Source organism: Vipera ursinii, assembly GCF_947247035.1.
Source record: "Vipera ursinii genome assembly, chromosome: 1".
Lineage (NCBI taxonomy): Eukaryota > Metazoa > Chordata > Lepidosauria > Squamata > Viperidae > Vipera > Vipera ursinii.
The window spans coordinates 155,236,909-155,260,784 of NC_139512.1; the positions used below are offsets into that span (position 1 = coordinate 155,236,909).

The following is a 23,876-nucleotide window of genomic DNA, read 5'->3' on the forward strand; positions in this document are numbered from 1 at the left end:
CTACCACCTGCTTTACACTATTTCTCAAGCATGTTTTAATCTCCTGCTAAATTGCTGTGTGCAAGTTAAAAGTAGTGGGGTTGCATGGCTATTTAATTCTCCGAGTTTTTATTCTTTTTCCTGCTATTGTTTGCTTCTGTCCTATGCATAGTAATCAGGCCTTCTCTATCAAATATCCTTTAACGGGACACTCATCTGCGAGATGCATTCAGTCGATTTACTGTAGGCGCTGGGTTAGTGGACAGGAATATGCATTAATAAATGTATTATTTTGTAAAGAGCTCCTTTTTTTCGTGCGAAAGAAATGACGACCCTTTGGGAAATTGCAATGGCTGATAGTCTCACTGGCAGTGAATAGAATAATTGTATTTTGTAATCTGGCCAAAGTGCTTTTAACACTGCATAGAGAACCATTATACACAGAAGACATTGTATACATAAGGGAGCCTCTAGTGATAGGCAGAGTCAGTTTTCAATACCGCTCTTTTATTTTCGTAAGAATCTGTGTCTGGTATTCCTCCATCATAATGCTGAAGACATACATCCTTCTCTGTTGCAGCACCTGCCCTCTCAAACGAGGGTTCCTCAAGATGCGGGTGGCCCCCCCCAACTCTACTGTTGTTTGGAAACTGGGAAGAGCAGGCTTTTCACCCAGACCTTTGGCAAGAGAGAGTGAGATCCCTCACTTCATCACTCTTGCCATCTTTTATCTTAATTTGGTCATCTTTATTGATTTCATTGTAATTTCATTGACTGTTAGGAGCCACCCAGAATCATTGAGAGTCAAGCAGTATATAGGTTAAATTGTTGATGTTGATGATGGTGATGATGATGGGGCAGTAGACAATAAAGGTCAATGCAACCATTTGCATTGAATGCTGATTGGAGCCTCCTTCCGGATCTACAATGAAGTTCATGAGGCTTTTTGAATATTGCAAATTCAGGAGCAACAGAAATAGATAATAAAAATAATCTCCGGACACTTAATTATTGAAAAGGTTTCGGAGCACTCTTCCTGCATAATCTTCCTTCTCCGGTAGACGGCTGCCATTTTCTTCAGAAACCAGAGTTGCAGCGGTTTGAGAGAACAGCTCAGTCAAAAGCTGGCCTCCAGGGCTTCCCTTTCTCAGTTAAAGTGGTTTGTCATCGTCTTTTGCCACCCAAGGTTGGTTGATATGTTCATAATGGTTTTAGCACATCTCGTAAGAAAGTGAACACAGCCCACACTGGGAGGGCAGAAGCTCAGCTAATGGGTGCCCCAGTGGTGACCAGTTTATAGTATGCCCCCTCCTGGGCCATCAGTTGTTGGTGAGTGCCTTTCTCAATGATGACTCCTTGAGACATGACCGCGATGATGTCAGAATTCTGAATGGTGGACAAGCGGTGCGCAATGACGATGCAGGTCCTGCCTTCTCGAGCTTTGTCCAAGGCAGCCTGCACAGTCTGAAGGGAGAAGAGGAAAAGAGAAGTAAGGATTCTTTACGTGGTCATCATGACAAGTTATATTAATACGAACCTAGCCAATTGGCCTCTTTAGGTCACTGTGTTTTGGGAAAGGCATTGATCAACCAAATTTAGTGGTGTCGAAAACCCTCCTCAAACATTCAGTGAATTCAAAGAGGAGAACAGAAGAGCTCCTACTGTCCACAACTCCAGTCTCCATGGATCATGTGGAAGGTACCTAATTGGGCTCTGCGGGGTTAAGCGGTAACTCACAAGCATGGCAAATCTGCTTCCCCTTCCATGAATTCAGGGGTGCAGATTGCCAGGGACAAGTATCAGTGAACTCTGCTCCTAAGAGCTGTAATACTCTCGGCAGTTCAGAAAAGTTGGGAAAACAGGACATGGAGCAGTAAGCTGCTGTCCTATCATTTCTCAAATCTTCCCTGGATCTCAACAGTCCCTTTAGCTTCTTGGTAGACTAGAAGGTATTTCGGAGGCTATCCATTTTGGAACATTGGTAACAGCAGAGACACTTAAGCATCATCAGATGGAGCAAAATATGGCTAAGATGGAGCAACCTGGCAGAGATGCAAGAAACTTCAATATATTCCAAGGGCAAATCCATCCATAAGGTTTTCATCCAGGCAACTAGTAAAAGTTATGCTTGAATAATTTCACAATATAGTTGCAGTGTGACTCGGGAAACACGGCCTTTGGCACTTGCCTTCTTTACAGTAGTGGAAGCCTGTAAGGGTCCCATCTGTATTATTTTTTTCCCCAGAGAGGTAGACAATCATTTATTGCTACTGTCATCAAATTGCAAAGCCGGCTCTGATGGATTTGGAAGAAGCCACCTTCTTCCATCCATTGAATTCTCACTACGCTACGCAGAAGGTGAGCTAGGTAAACGGTGGCTAAAAGTGATTGGGCCGTTCAGTGTGTCGTACGAAGGCAGCCTAAGTTTGCAGGTGGGGGAATTTCTTGGATTCAACGCTATCTGTAACAGCAGAGGGCCCTGTGGGTGAGTGTGCCTTTTTTACTCGCTTCAACTACCTTCCCAGTGGTGACTCTGCACAATGAGTGTATTGTACTATACTTTGCCCACTGCACAGGTGCATTCAGACTCAGTTACAAATTACAGCCCTTTTCAATTTTTATACCCCACAATAGCCTCCAAGTAACACTGAAATGAGTACATCCTTCCTTTCCCCTCCTTTAAGGCTGAGATTTTATATTCACTTATTTGAGACTAAGTTCCTTTTGGACTTAACACCATGTGATTGCATTAATGTATATATTCTCAATGCTCCATCAAATATGTTTTCTTTTCACTATCTGATATCCGAAAGCATCAGATTATTTTAGAGCCAGTTTGGTATAGTGGTGAATAGAAGAAGTGCTAGCCTAGAAATCAGGAGACGGTGAGTTCTAGTCCCACCTGTTCTGTACCAGCCTGCTACCGGCCCTGCAGAAAAGGCAGGGACAACCCCTTTTACAAGAAGGCAAGAGGCTGGAATTAAGCCTGCCAAATTTATTGATACAAAAACAAACAAGACACGAACCAAGAAACAGGAGCTATTCAAGCGGTTGCCTTCAGCAAACCAGCCCTCCCACGCATTCCCCTTTTATACAGTTTAGGGCGTGGCTTCTCTCTGCCTCCTTCCGAGGTGCCCCATTGCCTTCCTCTGTTTACTCCTGATTGACTGCCTCCTGCGTCTGGTGTCCTTGAACAGGGCCAGCTGTGGGTCATCTTCATCCACGCTGTCAGGCTCACACAGCTGGGTCTCCGTCGTGACCCGGTGGAAGGGGCCTGGCTGAGGGCTCTCATCAGCAAGCTCTTCAACACCCCCCTCCTCCTCCTCTGAGTCGTCCGACCCAACTGCCGAACCCACAGGCTGACCCTGAATCACAACACCACCTTAGGCATGAAATCCAGACTTTGGGCCACTCCCTCTCGGCCCACCCACCTCACAGAGGAGGAAGGAGTATATTATATATGTTCTCCAGCTTGAGTTACTTATAAAGGTGGGCATTTAAAAAAAATCTAATGCCTAAATGCTGTTTATTGTTTATTCATTGCTGTTTACCTGTTCGCTTTCTGTATCCAGTGCAGAAGTTGCTTCATCCAATAATAAGATCTTAGGGTCTCGAACGATCGCCCGCGCAATGGCAATGCGCTGCTTTTGCCCTCGAGACAAGAGAGACCCCTGAGCCCCAACACTGGTTTCATATTTCTGCAAAAAATAAAACCCCTCCAATATTTATTGGCTCACTGACTTTGTTTACCATAAGAACAAAATTACAATTAGTGCGGTGAGAAAATGAAGCTACTTCATTGCTTTTATTCTAACATTCTTTTATTTTATGGGCAGGGGAACCTTCAGTTAAGAAGCAAACCGGAAAAATACCGTATGTTATTATTACCGTAAGTCTGCGTTAATTTTGGTATTGAAAATGGCCATTTTTAGTTGAATGCTTTATAAGTAAGCCATGGAAAGTTACCGAGTGATTTTTTTTTTAGAAAATGAATGAACTTATATAGTCACAGCCAGTGACAGCAGCTAGCTGATCTTGGAAACAGTGAAGCAAGTCAGGTCTGGTTACCGCTTGGATGGGAGACCAGTAGGAGACTCCGGGGCTGTAGGATACAGTGGTGTAGTGTGGGTTGTCAGCACCCGGGGCAAGGCAAGTAATTTGCGCCCCCTAACCGCACCGCACACCTGGCACACACCCCCTCCACAGTGGGCGGCGACCCGGCGGCTCGGATCGGATTCGCACAGCCAGCACTGCAGTGAGAGAGAGTGAGTGAGCCAGGAAGGGGCAGAGAGCTGCGAGTGCGAGTGCGCCCCCCCCAGATGTTGCGCCCGGTGCGGCCAGCCCCCCCTGCACCCCCCACGCTACGCCACTGGTAGGATAAACTGTACCATTCACAACTTGGCCTTGACTGAGGTCAAAAGCTAAGCAGAATTTTTCCTGGTTAATACTTCAGTGGGAAACCATCAGAAAGGCACTTAGCTGTAGATTCTGGTCAGCCAGAGGGCACCTTTGCTTTATTAACATTTTTCCCCGCCAATCACAACAGGCAGGAGACAGGATTTTGATTCCCATATTACCCTCACAACAACCCTGTGAGAGATTAAGCTACGAGTGTGGCTTCCTACTCTTCATGGACACACATCAAAAGACTGATGATTAAGGAATGCAGTTGGAATGTAACAACTCTTTCATAGTTCTGAGAATACATTTTTGGAACTTGTGATTCAGTGCCTGGATTTTTCTTTTTTCGTCTTTCCAGTGGTGTGGGTCAATTAGGAAACAAGCAAGAGACCCTGCAGATATTCTCAAGCGATTTCCTGGATCTGAAGAAGTGGGCAAAACGAATTGGAACTGTAATTTAGGCTATCATACATCTGTCAAAGGTGAGAAAGCCAAACAATTCACAAAAGAAGGAATGCAAGCAGAGGGCTAACTACTTAAAACATTATTGTGATGCAGAAGTATTAAGAATATTTTAAATTGGAGTGAAGGGACTGTTCAGACCAGTTCTTCTTTCTATAACATAGCATTTAAAAAATTGTACTCACTTGGGGGAGTGACATCACAAATTCATGCAATTGGGCTTTCTTGGCAGCTGTTATCACTTCATCCATAGATATTTCTCTGCTGTTATCACCATATTTAATGTTGTCGACAATACTACAGTCAAACAGCACAGGTTCCTGAGAAACTATTCCTATTCTAGATCTTAGAAACTCGATGTTTATTTGCCGGGTGTCACGGCCATCTATCAGCTGTACATCAAAAACACAAAACATACAGAACGTCTTTGGTACAAAATTAAAATTTCTTCTTCAGACCTTTGCTCGTATTTACGGATATATCTGAAATTTAAGTACCACAATTTGTGTGGATAATTGCATGGGTGTTATCAGTAAAAAAAAATACATTTGCAAGCTACAAGTTCTGCAGAATCTCAGGGTTTCGTCAGAACAATAAAATGAGCGACGTGACACAACACTACCCCTTGCATGCATGCATACATATGACACTCATTTTACAATTTGTCCCCTGCAGACACCCAGGTCTAATTGTGGAATTAAAGATTTGGAGGCCTCCGCTGAATTTACCTCCATGAACAAGCAAAACCTGCAGCAAAATATTAACATGTGAAATCTATGCAGTCCACCTTCCCACGCCAAATCTTGGCCAACCTGTCTGATCTGGTCTGACTTCAAAGTGTTAAACTGGATTAGACTTACTTAGTGTTTGGATGGAAAATCATCAGGAAATATCAGGATTGTATAGTGAGAAGTTGAAAAAAAACCCCAAAGCAAAACAGAAAACAAAACAAAGGACTGGGCTGGTTATGGGACCATCTCTCCCCAGCTGTGTCCACCCAATGTGACACAAAGGATACGCTCTGGGTACCGAGTGCTAGGGAGTGTTGGATGGTGGACCCCAGAAGGAAAAAGATTAGATTGGGTCCGTCTCTGTTGGCTTATTGTAAGGCCTTGAAAATGTGGCTTTGTGCCTAAGTCGGGCCCAGGGCGTGGCACAGACCCACAATTTCCTGGTTGTGTGGGTGATTGGTTCTATTTTTTTGATTGATTTGATTTTTATCCTGCCTTTATTATTTTATAAGTAACTCAAGGGGTTGAACATACATAATACTCCTTTCTTCGCTTATTTTATACCTGGTTACTACGCGTTTCATTTTTATTTGCCTTTTTTTTAATGCTGTGTATTTTATTTGTTTTACTGTAAGCTGCCTAGAACCACTGAAAATGAAATAGGCATCTATATGACAACAGATAAATTATTTATTTATTATTTATAAACTTATTTACACATCTGTATTGTCACAAAGAAAACTGGCCTGAGAAGTTGATTGATGGGAAATACGTATTTACAAGGAATTAAGTTTGATTTCAAAGACGCCTTTTTTAAAAAAAAATGGGGGGCTGTTAAATCTGCAGAGTGGTATTTTTCAACCTTGGCAACTTTAAGACATGTGGACTTCAACTCCCGGAATTCCCAAGCTGGATGGGGAATTCTGGGAGCTGATGTCCACATGCCTTAAAGTTGCCAAGGTTGAAAAAGAACTGATATATGAAGACCAAATTACCAATTTAGTTATTAATACTTTTATGTTATCAAAGCAACAAAAGCTATTTACCACTTTTCCTTCATCAGCATCATAAAACCTCTCCAGAAGTTGAACACAGGTGCTTTTTCCACATCCGCTGCTTCCAACGAAGGCAAGGGTCTGCCCGGAATTCACAGACACCGTGAGGCCATTTAACACTTGGGTATCAGGACGAGTTGGATATGTGAACTTACAGTTGAGAAATTCAATTCTGCCATGGAAATTATCCTGATTATACAACAGCAAAAAGAAAATCCTGCTTCAGAATTTGCAAATGACTCTTAGGAAGCTAATGATGATTATTTCTGTACCTCCCAAAGCTGTCACAGGCCTCTCTTTAAATCAATCAACTGGAAGTGGACAAAACTGAAATCCATTTGCGTTCAGCACAGTGCAAAGTTTTCCTATTTCATTTTCATTTGTAAAAAGTTAATATTTTGTGAAAAGTAAAGAAGGAAAAAAGGGACAATAGTATCTTAATCTGATTTTCACTTTGCTGTATTTCTTCCTACTCTAACAAATCTTCAAAGAAAGTTAAAAGTTGAACAACTTCAGTGAAAGGGCAGAGATTAGCAGATTCAGGGCCAATCAGTATAATGCACGAGATTTAAGTTTTTTAAATAAATATTTTGTCACCATTTGCAACTGTCTTTTTCCTTTTATAGACAATACTAAAAGCATAGAATCACTAATCAGTATTGAAAGTATATAAACATTAAATGAATGATTCATTTACAACTGTCTAACAACTGCAAGAGTTGAACTGAATCCACAGTGTAATATTAGGATTTGCACCAGAATTTTGAAGTTTTTCATTTTGCCTGAGGTCAAAACATTTCAAACAAATCCCACCGGCCAATGTCTTTAAACAGAGGATTCTCCAGTGTACAATGAGTTATACTGCTTATCTGTATTTTATTATTTAAATTGCTCCTTTCCTGGTCTCATGCTGGCTTGAATCAAAGCCAATTTAAGCATATTCTGTCTTGACTGATATACTCTGGCAAAAATTCACAAGATAGTCAATCTGGACTATAGACTATGTTACTTCCCATTGGTCAATTTACTACTGCTAGACCCTCCCACCTTTTGGTTTCTGGAGAATCACAGCCAATCACTTTGCTTCCTATGGACAGATCTTCTTGAATATACATACTTTAATACGTTTATTATGGCTCAATATGGGTGGATGTAAATGTGCAAGTTATATATACATGTATGAGTGTGTGTGTATGTGTGTGTATGTGTGTGTGTGTTAAAGCATCAAAGTGTTATACTTGGAGACACAACAAAACACTTTTTAATAAAATACTTGCTGCCTTGTTTTCAATGTCTTTTAGAGCAGTGTTTCCTAAACGTTTTGCCACTACACCTCCCTTTAGTTTCATCTTAATTCAAACTCCCAAATGAGTACAAATGAACTATGAAAATAAGACAATGAAACTGTGGGAAATGTGAATTTATTGTAGCACTGTACAACCCAAGGGCGGTACATCTCACAGTTTAGAAAACCCTAACCCTTACAGGAATCATTACTGCTGGCGTTCATTATAAAGCTATTGCTAAGCACATTTGATTTGTGCTTAGATTGTAAGCCAAGCTGAGTCTTCGGAGAAGGGCGGGATATAAATGGGATTAAAATAAAATAAAATAAATAAAATAAAGTTTACAGTAAAAAAGGCAGCTGTGAAAATGGTCTATGAAGCATGGTAAGCATTGGTTCAGCTGAGTGTGTGTGTGTTGTGTGTGTGTGTGTGTGTTGAGGGGTGTCCTGCTGTGAAATACACAATGAACTTTTGGGGTTAGCCTGTAACTGACTGAAGTGCTCAAACCCAGGGCATTCAAGGCAATGTAACAAGAATAGAGTAGAGTAGAGTAGAGTAGAGTAGAGTAGAGTAGAGTAGAGTAGAGTAGAGTAAAAGGAGTGGAATGGAGTGGAACAGAGCAACAGAACAGGATATTATGTCTTCTGGGTTATAAAGAAGAGGACAAAAAGAGTCAAGCCACAATCACAGTGCCTAAGAGCAAATATTACACCCTCCAGCCTTGGCACCAGAGTGCCTTCCTATTGTCTTAAATATGTATTATTTGCTCAACACTGAGCTCACATTGTGCTCACCAGAATACCAGGACACGTTTGATCTTTTCCTGTAGTTTCCTGGCACACCGCACACTGTAATCTAGTTTGCTTGAGGGCGGCAGAGGACTGTCTGACCTTTGGATCTTTCCAAGCCTACAATTAGGTGATTCAAATAACAGCAATTCTTTTCTTCTTACCCATTTTTCTCCAACGTCACTGTACGCACTGATTCGGGGAATCCGATCCACCAGCTGAAAAAAACGGGCAGCTGCTATTTTAGCCTTGGCATAACTTGGAGTATAAGAAGATGCTCTTCCCAAAGCGGTCCCACTAGTAACAATGCAGGAAATCACCCTGAAATCGGAAAAGACATGTTTTGGTTTGCAGGGCACTTTAAAAAAAAAAAAAAGCTTTGCTGAATCAGTTGGAAAATCTCTGGTTGGGTTTCCAACCAGGATCAGCAAGTTGGGCTTGAGAAGCTAACAAGCAAGGTGTAAAAATTGGAGCCTCTTATTTCTGCCTGGTCTCCAGAATTCGATTTTAAAGTATGTATTTAATATTGTGAGGGAAATTATTTAGGTATCACAATATTTTATAACCTCCCCTCTGCATCCTTTTGAACATTGATTAGCTTTCACAGTCAGATATTTGCCTGTAACAATATGAGAATTCATAGATTCCGTGGTATTTAAAGAAATGATATCCATGTAGGGGTGTTCTTACCTAAAGACGTAGCTGTAGTGAAGTCCTTCGTTTTCAACTAAAAATCCTCCGTATCGGTAAGAGGCGGAATTGGCTATGAACAAAATACACTGTGCAAAGCCAAAACAAACTCCGTAAACATTCGCTTTTTTAACAGCTGCTTTGTAAGGGACTTCTAGCTGTTTCTCATAAGCATCGATAAAAGTTTTCTCCTTTCCAATGCCAGCAATGGTCCTAATATTTGCAAGGGCTTCATTGGAAATCTGATTCCCAAAGAAAAAGAAAAGTCTGTTAAGGATTATACAAAGGTTTATCAACTATTGTACAAGACATTTCACTTTAGAGAACTACAGACTTGTGATTTTCACATATTAAAGTGGGGGTTCCGTGACATCTGAAGTAGGAATTGGCAAATCCAAAGCAGACAGCAAATCACGCACAACAGGATGAGATGGTTTCTATAGAACACTAGACTAAATACTGATTAGTTTATTGTTCCTTTGTCACCAAGAATCTGCTTCTTAACAACTCTGGAAGAATAAGCCCTGATTGTTTATGATGCCTGCTAACTTCAAAGATTAATGGAGATTTTCTTTCTTTCTTTCTTTCTTTCTTTCTTTCTTTCTTTCTTTCTTTCTTTCTTTCTTTCTTTCTTTCTTTCTTTTTTCTTTCTCTTTCTCTCTCTCTCTCTCTATTTCTTTTCCTTCCTTCCTTCCTTCCTTCCTTCCTTCCTTCCTTCCTTCCTTCCTTCCTTCCTTCCTTCCTTCCTTCCTTCCTTCCTTCCTTTTGGATAATGTGTGAGGATCACTCTAAAAAGTAGGTAACCTTGGGTCAAACTAGTGGACAAGCTCAGGGGTGGGGAAACCCTATATTTAATTTCAGCCAAACTCACATTAAAATTATATTACTGTTCATGAGAAGGTTCTCCATAACAGGTTTGTTGGGATTCCAACACACTTGTCATTTCCTCAGATTGAAGAACTATCTTACTGAATAGACATGGGGATGGTTTGGGCTGACTTTGCCCTAAATGCTCTGCTTCTCCTAAACTCTGATTTCTGATTCTGATCCTCTGCCCTTCATTGGTTAGCTTCCTAAGAAAAGAGCTGACCTACTTTCCAGCTGTAGCCAGAACTGAATTAAGGCTTAACACGGTGTTAATCCAAGAACTATAATTATTCTAGAGATGAGTTGTCCTGTCTGGGGCAAGACTATTATTGTAATTGCTGATATGTGGCATGAATTATTTCATCTGGGTAAGGTTCAGGCTGTCCTGCATTACAGGTATACCTTGTTTATCCCTGAATAACCCTGTCAAGCTACGGCTGACTGGCCCTATTGGTTCTGTGCTCAGGTTGTTAGCATTAGCCAGGAGTGTGCCTGCTCTTTCAGGATCAAGAGGGTGTTGTTTTTAATGTCATTTGCATTTTCAGAACCGCTAAACCAGGACCCAGGCTCATAAAGGTGCTCTGCAAACCCCTTTCCTTCTTTGTCTGATTATGCTGAAGTTCAATAAACTGAATGCAAGTTAAGGAGCCATTTCCCAGAAGTCTGGCTGGTACTGAATTTGTTTGAGAACAAATATATCCTTCAGAATTCAGAATACAGTTTTTAAAATTATATCACATCACAGAGTTAACCGGAGGAAGGAGCGGGGACAGAAATGAAATAACATTCAGATCTTATGGTAGTCAAGACTTCTTTTTGCATCCTTATGAAGCTGAGCGATAGTTAATGTTCCTGCATCTAGGAATATACCTGTACAGGTAATCCTCAATTTACTCACGACAAATTTCTGTGCTAAGCAGGGCAGCTGCTAAGCGAGTTTGGACCCATTTTATGAGCTTTTTGCCACAGTTGCTAAGCAAATCCATGCAGTTTTAAAGGGAATCAAACGGTCGTTAAGCAAATCTGGCCTCCCCCATTGACTCTGCTTGTTGGGAGACAGCTGGGGAGGTTGCAGATTGTGATCCCATGGGAGTAAAAGCGCCAGTTGCCAAGGGCCTGAATATGATCACGTGACTCTGGGGATGCTACAAACAGTGATAAGTGTGAAAACCAATTATAAGTTTCTTTTTTCAGTGCCCTCGTAACTTCAAATGATCAATAAACAAATGGTTATAAGTCAAAGGTTACCTATAGTTTGAAAATAATTCTATTCTCTGCCTTTCTTAACAACATGGGATTATTCCCAACTGCTGGAGCTCTGGTGGCGCAGTGGTTAGAATGCAGAACTGCAGGCTACTTCTGCTGACTCCCGGCTGTCAGCAGTTTGGCAGTTCGATTCTCACCGGTTCAAAGTTGACTCAGCCTTCCATCCTTCCGAAGTCGGTAAAATGAGGACCCAGATTGTTGGGGGGCAATAGGCTGACTCTGTAAAACTGCTCAGAGAGGGCTGTAAAAGCACTGTGAAGCAGTATATAAGTCTAAGGGCTATCGCTCTTGCTTTTCAGCATGAGGAGTGCATGAGTGAAGTTATCTATTGGCACAATTTGTGAGAAAATCACTATATTCCTCAGGATTTCCTAGATGGGGACCTTGGCAGCAAAGTGTCTCAAACTAGTTTGAATTTATAAGCTGCCTTCTTAACTATTCTTGCCCTATTTTAAATTGTTGTATTCAGTTTTTACGTTTTTAACGTTTGTACACCACCCAGGGTCTCTCTGTAAGGGAGACAGATGGTTTCTAAATGTGATAAATAATTAAAATTAAAAATTAATAGATTAGCCCTTAAATTTCAAAAGTTTTAGAAGCTTTCCAGTTCAGAAACTTGTTTTACCGCTTGTTGCTAATATTGTACGTTGGTGGGGAGATCATCTTTATCGGGAACACACGGGGGACAGGTGGGAAATTGTCTCATTATAAAACTATCTCATTTATATATAACGTTACAGTTAATAACTGTTTTCTCAATAAATGTAAATTGTAATGCTATTAAGAATGAATAAAAAAGGGATGAGCAGAAAGAGGGCACTTTGCCCAATTTAGTGATTCTCTTTTTTTCTGTCTGTTTTTATTGCTCAGATGTTGCAGACTGGCTGGAACCAATCTAATGTGGTATTAAAAGAAAAGAAGCAAAATCTTGGACAAGAAACTCTCAGCCCTTTAGCCTCCTCTAGGAAGAGGAAAAAAAGAACAAGATGCATTTGCACAAGAAACCCCTTGAGGAAGTGAGAGTCACATGACAGCTATGTAACCTATTTTCCCAGAATTGCAGTTGGTACCACTTTGGTGGCAAGGTGACAGCACTCCATGATGTCATGCTGGCCAGGTGAACACAGAAATGTCTTCGGACAGCGCTGGCTCAATGTCCTTGATACAGAGATGAGCACCACCCCCTTATAGTTGGCAACAACTAGTCGAGTAAAAGTTGCAAGGACTCCACTTTGGCAAGAAAGGCTGTAAAATGGGGCAAAACTCACTTAACAACTGTCTCGCTTAGCAAAGGAGATTTTGGGCTTAACTGTGATCGTTAAGTCAAGGACCACTTGTATCTATGCCTTCGGAAATTAAAATTCAGAAATTAAAATCGGTGAACATCCAGTATTTCCAGCAGACAAGGGCCTCCCATTGGGTGTGTGGGTGGGTGGGGGAGAGCCCGTATGACAAGATTTGGGAGGGTCCACTCTTGAATCCAGTTTTTAGCTGCCATTTACAACTGTCCCACCTCCAGGAGAGAAGCAACCTAGAACTAAGGAGAAACTTCCTGACAGTTAGAACAATTAACCAGTGGAACCACCTGCCTCCAGAAGCTGTGAATGCTCCGACACTGGAAGTTTTTAAGAAGAGACTGGACAGCCATTGAAATGGTATAGGTTTTCCTGTCTGAGCAGGGGGATTGGACTAGATGACCTCCAAGGTCCCTTCCAATGATGATGATGATGTTTTCCAGGTTTAGAAGTGGACACTTTGAAGCCACAGATTCTCTAAGGAGCAAGCCGTCTTTCGAACACTAGAAATGGGAACAGCTGGGAAGCTTCTGCTGCTTAATAAGCTCTGTGCATGTGTGTATACACAGAGAGATAGATACAGATATAATTACCCGACAAAGGCAATTGCTCGAGCAACTATTCATCATCTCAGTCAGTCTTAAGAGTAAAACAGAAATAAAGCCCTTTACCCTTCCTGTAGCTTCCATTGCTTTCTTGTCCTGAGATGCGAAGCCGGTCAGCATTCGAGACTGCACCATTCCCGACAAAGCCAAGAGAGGTAAGAAGCAAGTTATGACTAAGCTGAGTTTCCAGCTGAAGTAGAAAGCGATAATGATGGAAACTCCGATATTGGTGAAGGCATTCACGATCATTCCTATCTGGGTGCCGGTTGCCTAGGAAAGGAGGAGAGGGAAGGGACATCAATCAGTCAATCACCAACAGTTTCTCTGACAAAGCTGGCTCTATGCAGCAGACACTGGAGAGCTCAGAGAGGCAACGCAATATTCCAGGACTGGTGTGTATATGTCCCACCATCTGCCTTACTCCATTCTGTTCCTCAGTCACTCATGTTGAAAGTCATTCCATTTCTTTACATAGAAAGGAGTGAGCCATTTTGGCAGCCCTCTTGGGCTCAGAGTATCTTAGGCTAGGCCAGGGGTAGGCAACCTTGGCTCTTTTATGACTCGTGGACTTCAACTCCCAGAATTTATTTATTTATTTATTTATTTTTGGGACTTATATGCCGCCCTATCTCCTGAAGGACTCAGGGTGGCTAACAACAATAAAAACAACAATACAAAAGTTAAAAGAAATTAAATAAACAGCCCCAAAATAAATTAACTAAACAATTAAAAATGAAAACATTTTAAAAACCCGTCGTTGGACTTCCGGTGGCGGCGCGGCGCCGGAGACAGCCTTTTCGGGCTGCCCGCGGCTCAGCTGTGTAGTTTTCACCCGAAACAGCGCCGATCAGCTGTTCGGGTGAATTTGAAGCTCCCTCCTCGGGAGAAGAGGAGGGGGTGAGGCCCCAGGTAGGGGTCGAGTTCTCCGGGGCCGCCTGAGCTTAAAGCTTGGGCGGCTGAAGGATCGAACTCCCCCGTAGCCTGGGTTGCTCCCAGCTGGTCAGCGTCTCTGCTCCGGATTTCTTGGAGCAGAGCCAAGCGTTTGCAACCACCCCTGCCAGAAGGAAAGACTCTGGAATAAAAGGAGCAGGCAGAGCGGTACAAGAGGAAAAGGTGAAGAGGATTATTATATTTTACTCTCGAGCTTAAAGGACTTTTTAAACTTAAAGTGAAAGTGTGTCACAAGTGAAAGTAAAAGATGGCGGCTAAACCTCCCTCAAAAACTCTTCGGAGTGCTGGAACTTCTCCGGTGCAACAGACATCGTTGCAAGCCTTGCTTCCTCCTGCTGCATTGACATCGAAGGATTTACAAGATGCCCTTGAAAAGCATGCCCAGGTAATTTTAGAAACATTGGGTGATAAATTGGCAAAAATGGAGGAGAGAATAGAAGAGAGGATGGAAGAGAAATTTAGTGTGATGAGGGTAGACATTTTGTCTACAGTGGAAAGTGTGGCTGAATGTGTACAAGGTTTGGAAGAAAAAGTGGAAGATTTGACTCAAAGAAATGCTGTACTAGAAGTAAAGGTATTGGAGAATGAAGACTTAAGAGACAAAATGGACAGAGAGTTAAGCCTTGTTCAGTTTCACCAGATGCAGTATGCTATCAGAATTAGAGGCTTAAAAGAAAATATTAAAGAAGACTTAAAACAGCTGATTTCTGAAGCCCTGGAAGCAGTATTGGGTCAGCCAGCATCTGAAATAAAGGGATGTATGGATAAAGTTTTTCGTGTAAATTCATGGATTGCTAGACAGAGGAAGTTACCTAGAGATGTGGTGGTTTACTTTACAAAGAGAGAAATCAGAGATGAAGTTATTCAAGCTGCCTATGATACTAAAGTAGTGGTTGCTGACCAAGAAGTTTTGGTTTTAAAGGAAATTCCTCCAAAGATTTTAAGGAGAAGAAAGGACTTTGCATTTCTTGTGCAGGAACTTAAGCAACGTGATATAAGGTTCAGATGGGAGATTCCAGTTGGGCTGGTGGCGATGTATGAGGGTAAAAGATACCGTTTGGTTACTGTGGCACAGGCGTGTGACTTCTACAATAATATCTTAAAAGCAACCCCACTATCACTTCTGGAAGCGGCAAAGGGATCTGGTGAAGAAAAACCTCATGAGGCTGAAGATGGTCAGACAGAGGAGGATGGTGCTGGAGGGGATCAAACTATAACTTCGTTGGCTGACGCTGGAGAGCAGAGGGTGACGCGTGCTGCTTTAAAAAGAGCAAAACAAATAAAAGAACAAGACCAGCAGAAGTTTTTGAAATTTTCAAAGCGCACTTACAGCGAGGCAGTGGGAGGAGCGCGGCCCAAAGGAGACAGGGCCATTGAAGAGGTGCTCCAAAAGCTTCGGGGCGATAAGAATGGCGACTAAATTTTTGACTTGGAATGTTAATGGATTACATTCGCCTCAGAAGAGAAAGAAAGTTTTTTTATATTTAAAACAATTTAAGACTGATGTTATATGCTTGCAAGAAACGCATATTAGGGCTATGGACCAAAAGTTTTTACTGAATTCAAGATTGGGTACGCAATTTGTTGCCTCTGCAATGAATAAGAAAAATGGAGTGGTTGTTTATGTTAAAAGTGCTATAACAGCGGACTTAATTGAAGCAGATAAGCATGGAAGATGCGTAATGATAGATTTGTTGCTAGAAGGCAAAAAAACGCTTTTAGTTGGACTGTATGCTCCTAATCAACAACAACAACAGGCTGACTTTTTTAGCTTACTTCATACAAAGCTTACTCAGTTGGATTACAAATCGTTTATTTTTATGGGGGATTGGAATGGCGTTTTGGACGTACAGATGGATAAGGCTGGTTTTTTTAAGCGTATTCCGTGTCATGCCAGACTGCCTAAGTCTTTTTTTGAAATGAAGGATGATTTGGAATTGCGAGACATTTGGCGTGACACACACCCGCATGAAAAGGATTATACTTTTTTTTCTGATAGACATCAATCTTTTTCTAGGATTGACTTTATTTTGCTGACTAATGATTTTTTTTCTAGGATTAAGAAGGTAAAGATTTGTGCAAGAGCTATTTCTGACCATAGCCCAGTATGGTTAGAGATTAATAAGGATAACAGAGATAGGCGCTCGTGGCGCGTAAATGAGAATTTGTTTAGAAACCAGAAAAATGTGGAAGAGTGTAAACAGCGAATGAAGGATTTTTTTGAAATTAATATGAATAAGGATACTTCTATGGATATGGTCTGGGATGCTAGCAAGGCCTATATGAGAGGAGTGTTGATATATATGAATAACAAACATAGACGTACTTTGGAAGCTAGAAGGAAAGAATTGGAGAATGAAATTAAGGAAAAAGAGAATGCTTTGATTTTGAACCCATTGGATGTGAAGACTAAGGAGGCTATTAAGCTATTAAGAGGACAATTTGATAAATTAATGGCTGATCAAGTGGCAACCAACTTGAGGTTTGCCAGGCATAATACTTTTTGCAATGCTAATAAGCCAGGTAGATGGCTAGCTTATAGACTAAGGAAAAAGCAGAGGGCTTCTAACATAGACAAAATTGAACATAAGGGGAAAGTAGTGTTTCAACAGGATTTTATTAAGGAAGCCTTTGTGGATTTTTATTCTAAATTATATGCTAAGGAGAAGATTAATGAAAAAGACATTGATGAATATTTGGAGAATGCTAGCATCCCGGTGCTTACGCAAGTACAAAAAGAGGAGATTAATCAATTGATTACAGAAGAAGAAATATTTACAGCAATTAAGGAGTTGAAGGTCGACAAAGCGCCAGGTACAGATGGCTTGACTGCGGCCTACTACAAAAATTTACAATTAGAGATGGTTAAACCGTTAAAGGAACTGTTCCAGACAATCCAGAGAGGGGGAAAGGTGCCTCCATCTTGGAGAACTGCCTTTATCTCTCTGATTCCGAAGGAAGACCAAGATGCTACTCAAGTAAAAAACTATAGACCGATATCACTATTAAATACAGACTACAAGATATTTGCTAAGGTGCTGGCTAATAGATTGATGAGGGTTCTGCAACGGGTGATTCATGGGGATCAAACTGGGTTTATTAGTGGTAGGCAAATGAAAAATAACGTGAGGCATATAGTTGATGTGTTGGAATTTTTGGAAAGGAACAACCAGATCCCTGCGGCGCTAATTTTTTTAGATGCTGAAAAAGCTTTTGATCAATTGAATTGGCAATTTTTGATGAAAGTTTTAGATAAAATGAACTTTGGGGATAAATTTTTGCAACCAATTAGGGCATTATATCAAAAACAAACAGCTCGAATAATAGTTAACAATAGCTTGTCAGAAGTATGCAATATTGAGAAGGGTACAAGACAAGGGTGCCCGCTATCGCCTTTGTTATTTGTGTTAACATTGGAGATACTATTGGTAAAAATACGAAATTCGGAAAGAATTAAGGGTATACAGATTAGAGATCAGGATTATAGATTGAGAGCGTTCGCAGACGATCTGGTTGTTACAGTGACCCAGCCGGAGAGCTCTGTTGTGGACCTGATGGAGATAATAATGCAATATGGGAAGGTTTCTGGATTTAAAGTTAATGTACAAAAAACTAAAATTTTGGCCAAAAACATGATAGCATCGCAAAAGGCCCTTTTAGAAGGGTTAACTGGATTTGAGATTGTCAAAAGGGTCAAATATTTGGGGGTGTTTTTGTCGCCCTCTAACACAAAATTATATAAGAATAATTATGAAAAATTATGGGGAAAAATCCAAAAAGAAATGGAGATTTGGGAAAAATTGCAACTGTCTTTGTTGGGGCGAATCGCAGCAGTAAAAATGAATGTCCTGCCTAAATTCTTATTTTTATTTCAAATGATACCGGTTCTTAAGAAAGATTCTAATTTGGAGGAATGGCAGAGAGGTATCAATAGATTTGTTTGGGCAGGGAAAAGGCCACGAGTTAAACTTAAGATTATGCAGGATACTCGTGAAAGAGGTGGTCTTAAAATGCCTAATCTTAAATTATATTATGAAGCTGCTGCGTTAGCAGGTATAAGTGATTGGATTAATTTGACACAAGAGAGATTATTAAATCTTGAGGGCCACGACTTGTTGTTTGGCTGGCATGCATATTTGTTGTATGATAAGAAGGTAGATAATGTGTTTAGAGTGCATATTTTAAGACAGGCATTGCTGAGAGTTTGGAAGAAGTACAGACATAAGCTAGACTGTAAGATACCATTGTGGGCAATTCCAAAACACGCAATAGAAAATATACATGCTGGTTTCAAACATGATGTGACTACGTACAAGGAGATTCTAAGCTTGGAAAGAAATGTCTGGTGTTTGAAGCCATATAGTCTCTTGCGAGATGAGAAGATTGTTCAGAATTGGTTTCAATATACTCAGCTACGGGCCAGGTGGAAGGAAGATCAGAAAAATGGTTTCACAATGACTGATGAAAATCTGATAAAGCAAATCAGAAATCAGGGTCCAGCACATATTAAACGGATATATCTTGCATTGATAGAGATTGACTCAGAAGCAGAACTTGTTAAGGATTGTATGATAAAATGGGCCCAAAATATTCAAGAAGTTATCACAATGGACACGTGGGAAAAGATTTGGGTGAGGAACGTAAAATTTACACAAGCTCAAAATCTAAGAGAGAACTTTTATAAAATGTTTTATAGATGGCATTTAGATCCTAAAAAGCTTGCAAGTATGTATCCGAATTATCAATCAAAATGTTGGAGGTGTGGTGATGAAGATGCAACATATTTTAATGTATGGTGGACTTGTAAAAAGGTTAAGGTTTTCTGGATAAAAATTTGGTGGAATATGCAGAAGATTTTCAAGCAAAGGATAAAGTTTTGTCCGCAACTCTTCTTGTTGGGAATAATCACAGATGCTATGGTTGTGGACACTAAGTTGATGTTAAATTTAATTACGGCAGCAAGACTTTTAATAGGTCAGTATTGGAAGAAAGAGGAACTGCCGACTATAGAAGAATGGACTTTAAAGGTTTCCGACCTGGCAGAGATGGCGAAGATTTCGGCTTATTTGAAGGATCACTCGCAAGAACGTTATATTATGGAATGGAGAAAATGGATTGAGTTTATCCAGAACAAGTATAGGGTTAAGAAGTTTCATGTAGCATTTGAATAAGTCTTCCTTCTTTTTTTCTTTTTTTATTTCTTTTTTTTTCTTTCTTCTCTCTATATATTTAATATTACTAAGGTTTGTATTATCCTATACAAGCTAGAGAGTGATGGATTTTAGAGTTTATGGTTGTTAGTATATGGTTGTTTATGATTGTTTTTTTCTATACCTTGTATTTAGCTCTGGGAAGTCGGGGGGGGGGGGGAGGGGGGAGGGGTAGGGAGGGAGGGAGAGGGGAGGGGGAGGGGGGACTGTTAAAGATAAACTGTATGTTAAAACTTTTCAATAAAAAAAAAAACCCGTCGTCAAGGTCAGCCATGCTGAGGAGAAAGCCAGAATAAATCATGACAGCCTTCCACTGGCTGATGAAAAGACTATAATGAAGATACAGATTTACAACTGCAATGAGAAGTCAGCCTTAGATGCTTCAGATATCTGCATACCATGTATTAATAATACCTTGTGAGTTTCTTGTTTTATTACATTAATAATTATAGATCATTGGGAATTTTGCACCCACCTTGGAGGCTGTGTCCATGGCCCCAGGAGGGACTCAAATTGTATACTCTTCCTTTGTCAAATTACTGAAATATACACTTGTCAGTAGCAATTATTATTTTGCTTCACTCTGAAGCAAATCATATCGGGTGATTTGTGAAACGGCTATTAAATAAAAACTCTTACCCCTTGAACTTGAGAGGCATCCGTTGCTAGTCTTGTAGTCAAGGCCCCTGGGCTGTTTATATGGTCATCAAACCAACCAATTTCTTGGCCTAACATAGCCTGGAAGCCAATTTTCCTTAACCGTCGTGTAAGCAATTCTCCAGCTTTTGCAAAAGTATACCCCTGCAAAGGATTTTTAACAAGTGTAAATCTAAGCATCTGTCCACGTGTACAAAAAAGAAGAAAACAAGGGGGGGGAGAGAGAGAGAGTAGCAAGGGAATGGCACCCTCGTGCTGAGAAGCCTACAGTATTTGGTTGTCATCACCTGCAAGAACTGGGTGAAGAACGAGACGAGTCCAACAACCACAAAGAGCAAGCAGACACCGTTGATCTGAGATCTTCGCTCTTCTTCATCAGGCACAGAAAAGGTCTTGGGGAAAGGAAAGGAAACACTGTAAGATTAAACATAAGTTTTTGCACAAGGTAACTGAAAGCACACTTTTTTGTTGAGCGTTTAGGCCACAGGTCTGCAACCCGCAGCTCTGGAGCCGCATGCGGCTCTTTCAGTCGTCTCCTAAGGCTCCCAGTCCTCTGCCATGTGCAGTCCAAAAAAAAAAGTGGGACTAAAAAAGTTCAACCAACCAATTCAAATATGCAGGGTAGGTGCATATCTCGCCTTGGCTCCACTCTTCAGTCAAACCCTGTTCTGCACATGCGTGCATATTATATAAATTAAATAAAATAAATAAATAAATAAATATACGCGCATGCGCACACATTTTTTGCGGCTCCCAGTTTTTCCATTTGTGAGGGAACTGGTTCCGAGTGGCTCTTTCACTGTTTCAGGTTGCTGACCCCTGGTTTAGGCCAAAGGGTAGTCACAGTGATGTAGGAAAACACATGCTTGCGTAGGCCAATCCATGTTTATTTCAGCCTGGCATTTCAAATGGTTCATAACAGGGCTGTTCACATCATCAGGGCTAAAGAATGAATATCAGAGAGCAGAATCTGCATATTAGTGTTTTCCATGCTGGTAGCATTGCACTCACGTCGGAAGCACCGAGGCACTTCTGGGTTGAGAAAGATTAGCCGTTGATATCACCGTTGCTGGGGGACGCCCAGTTGGGTTTTCCTTCCATTATCCCTGGCAGGAGCTGGACGAAAGGTTGGGAGCTCACCCTGACCCAGGGCAGCACCTGGGTCTCAAACGTCAGCTTGCTAACATCCCACCCAGGATCCTAACCACATGAGTCACCATGCTCCTTCCATGCGACTAACTATCTTGGTTGCCCCTCTCTGATCCCTTCCCAGTTTGTCGGCACCTTTCTTTTAAAACCTAATTTTAAAAGTGAAAGTGTACTGTTCTAGTGGTATAGTTCCAGGAAACCTAACACTGCACCTCCCCACTCCTTATGAAATACATCAGAAGAAATATGCATGTGTTGAGAAGGCAGCAATCTAGGTAAGTGCAAAGAAAGTAATGATGGATCAAATAAAGCCATCCAGCTCCGAAGAGGAGTAAGAAAGAGCAGTAGCAGTAAAAAGAAGGGAGAATCAATGTCATAAGTCTTTTAAAAGTCTCACACCCATTAATGATTCTTCAAAGAAACACCCAGTAGGACAAGTAGGACAATTTTCTTATTTCCCCCCCCCCCCCATATTTTCTTTGGCAACCATATGTCCCTGAATCCTCATCAAATTAAGTGGAGACATTTAGCAAAAGTAATAGACTTATATACCACTCTCTAAGCGGTTTACAGAGTCAGCATTTTGCCCCCAACAATCTGGGTCCTCATTTTGTTGACCTCGGACGGATGGAAGGCTGGAAGCCGGTCAGGATCAAACTCCAGGCTGTGGGCAGAGTCAACCTGCAATACAGCATTCTAACCACTGCACCACCGGTGCTCCTAACTCCCCATTTATTCCCCACTTGCCCATTTACTCACTGGGGAAATGAAATAAATAAATATCCATATCTAATACCCCCTTTCAAATGCTTTAAAGCAGGCATGTCAAACTGCCGGCCCGCGGGCCGGATGCATCATGCCGAAACCGCACCCACCACATTGCCAGCAATAGGGAAAAAGTTGCGATACGTTGCGCGATGTCACGTGACGTCGCGAGTTTGACATGCCTGCTTTAAAGGAAAAAGGAAGTGCTAGGAGCAATAATCATGCAAGTGTTGCCACATCCCTGTCTTGCCTCTCTCCAAAACTAGCATCTCTAGTATCCTTGTACAGAGAGATTTTTTTTAGTGCTAAATCATGTTGAGATCAGAGGTAGGATTATTACCTTCTGTGCTGAAAGCAAAACAGACAGGAAAACTAGCCTTTGGATAGGGATACACAATTGGCTTTTCCACAGAATTTTGAATTGCCAGCTACATTCCAAAGACTTCTTCTGATCTTGAGCCCATTAAGGAAACTGTCACATCTTCCTTCCCTAGGATACTGCTGGTAGGATAACAGGGCCTGCTTGGAGAACCAGTCTTAAACTTGTCTTCAGAACGTGTCTTTGATTATATGCAAACACAGTGGTTAGATTTTCTTATTGCATCGAAGTACATTTTTAAAACGGTGGCTTCTTAGATAAGCCACACGTTAGGCAAGATTCCAGCTTCATCCTAAGCTCTGGGCCACAATTTACAAACTGCAGGACAAACCAAAGAAGCCACTTTATAGCTGAGAGTGATGTGTGAATTCATTCAAAATAACAGAAAGGAAATGGTTATGTCAGCATGGCACACCATTTCCTGCACAACATAGGATGCTCAGTATCATTTATTACAAGGCAAACAACATTGGTCAGAGGACCTACTCCAATAATTTGACTGAAGAGCAAGGCATAGAGAGGGTTGACCGCCCCATTGGCAGCTGCCCCAAGGGATCCAAGCACCATATAGGGCCATTCGGGAGCGTTGTACTTCAAAATCCTGGTCACGTTAGCAGGTATGACTTCTTCCTCATCCTTTTCATGAAGCCGTCCCTTGTAAAAAGGAAAGAGAAATATTAACCTTCAAGAATGTTGCTGCCAGAGGACAAAAGCGAACAGCTCTCCACCACTCCCCCCCTTGCCATTTTTCTGCAGGAATAATCAAAAGGAGGGGGGGACTAAGAAAAGCGGCTTGCAACATTATGATGCAAAGCCTTCGCCTCTTCTCTATATGTGGGGTGATATCCCACGCACCTGCATAAAACGGTGGGAATGTGCTACAGCAGCACAGTGCTACTTTCATCATTTTGATGAGAGCCTCAGGACCAGCAGACATCTCCGCCTCATTATAGGTCTTTAGATTTTGAGGGAATCACTTTGTGCTGTTGCTAACAAGGTGAAGTTGTCAACGTGGCTTTCTGCAGGAGGATTCCTCTGCTTAAGTGCAACCACCAAGAAAGTCTTCCTTTTGTCCACCCAACCTCTGACTCACCCTGGGCATGGGAAAGGGCCTCTCCATTGGATCTTAGGTTGACAGCAAGCGGTTTCCTAAACTGATCTGGACCTACACCGCTTAGGCCTTTAAGACAGTGGTCCCCGACCTTTCCAGCTTGGCGGACTGGTAGCAGGGGGGGGAGGGGAGGGTTCCGTGCAAGCAGCAGGTGTGTGCGCGTGGGACCGCAGCTCCATTTCCGCGAGCGACAGGCACATGCACCCTCCACTCACACAAGTGGAGTTGC

At 41.5% G+C, this 23,876-nt stretch overlaps 1 protein-coding gene across 1 annotated transcript in view; it reads right to left on the reverse strand.

The window, feature by feature from the left end:
* Positions 1-1,242: 1,242 nt before the first annotated feature.
* ABCB11 (ATP binding cassette subfamily B member 11) overlaps positions 1,243-23,876 on the reverse strand; it is a gene marked incomplete at both ends in the record, with an annotated part of 65,372 nt that continues 42,738 nt past the window's right edge. Inside the window, 10 exons of the mRNA XM_083367507.1 lie at positions 1,243-1,443; positions 3,531-3,677; positions 5,028-5,234; positions 6,620-6,817; positions 8,867-9,023; positions 9,393-9,634; positions 13,492-13,695; positions 20,226-20,387; positions 20,531-20,635; positions 23,023-23,190. Coding sequence (XP_083223633.1) covers positions 1,243-1,443; positions 3,531-3,677; positions 5,028-5,234; positions 6,620-6,817; positions 8,867-9,023; positions 9,393-9,634; positions 13,492-13,695; positions 20,226-20,387; positions 20,531-20,635; positions 23,023-23,190 — 1,791 coding nt within the window. The remainder of the gene's footprint in view (positions 1,444-3,530; positions 3,678-5,027; positions 5,235-6,619; positions 6,818-8,866; positions 9,024-9,392; positions 9,635-13,491; positions 13,696-20,225; positions 20,388-20,530; positions 20,636-23,022; positions 23,191-23,876) is intronic.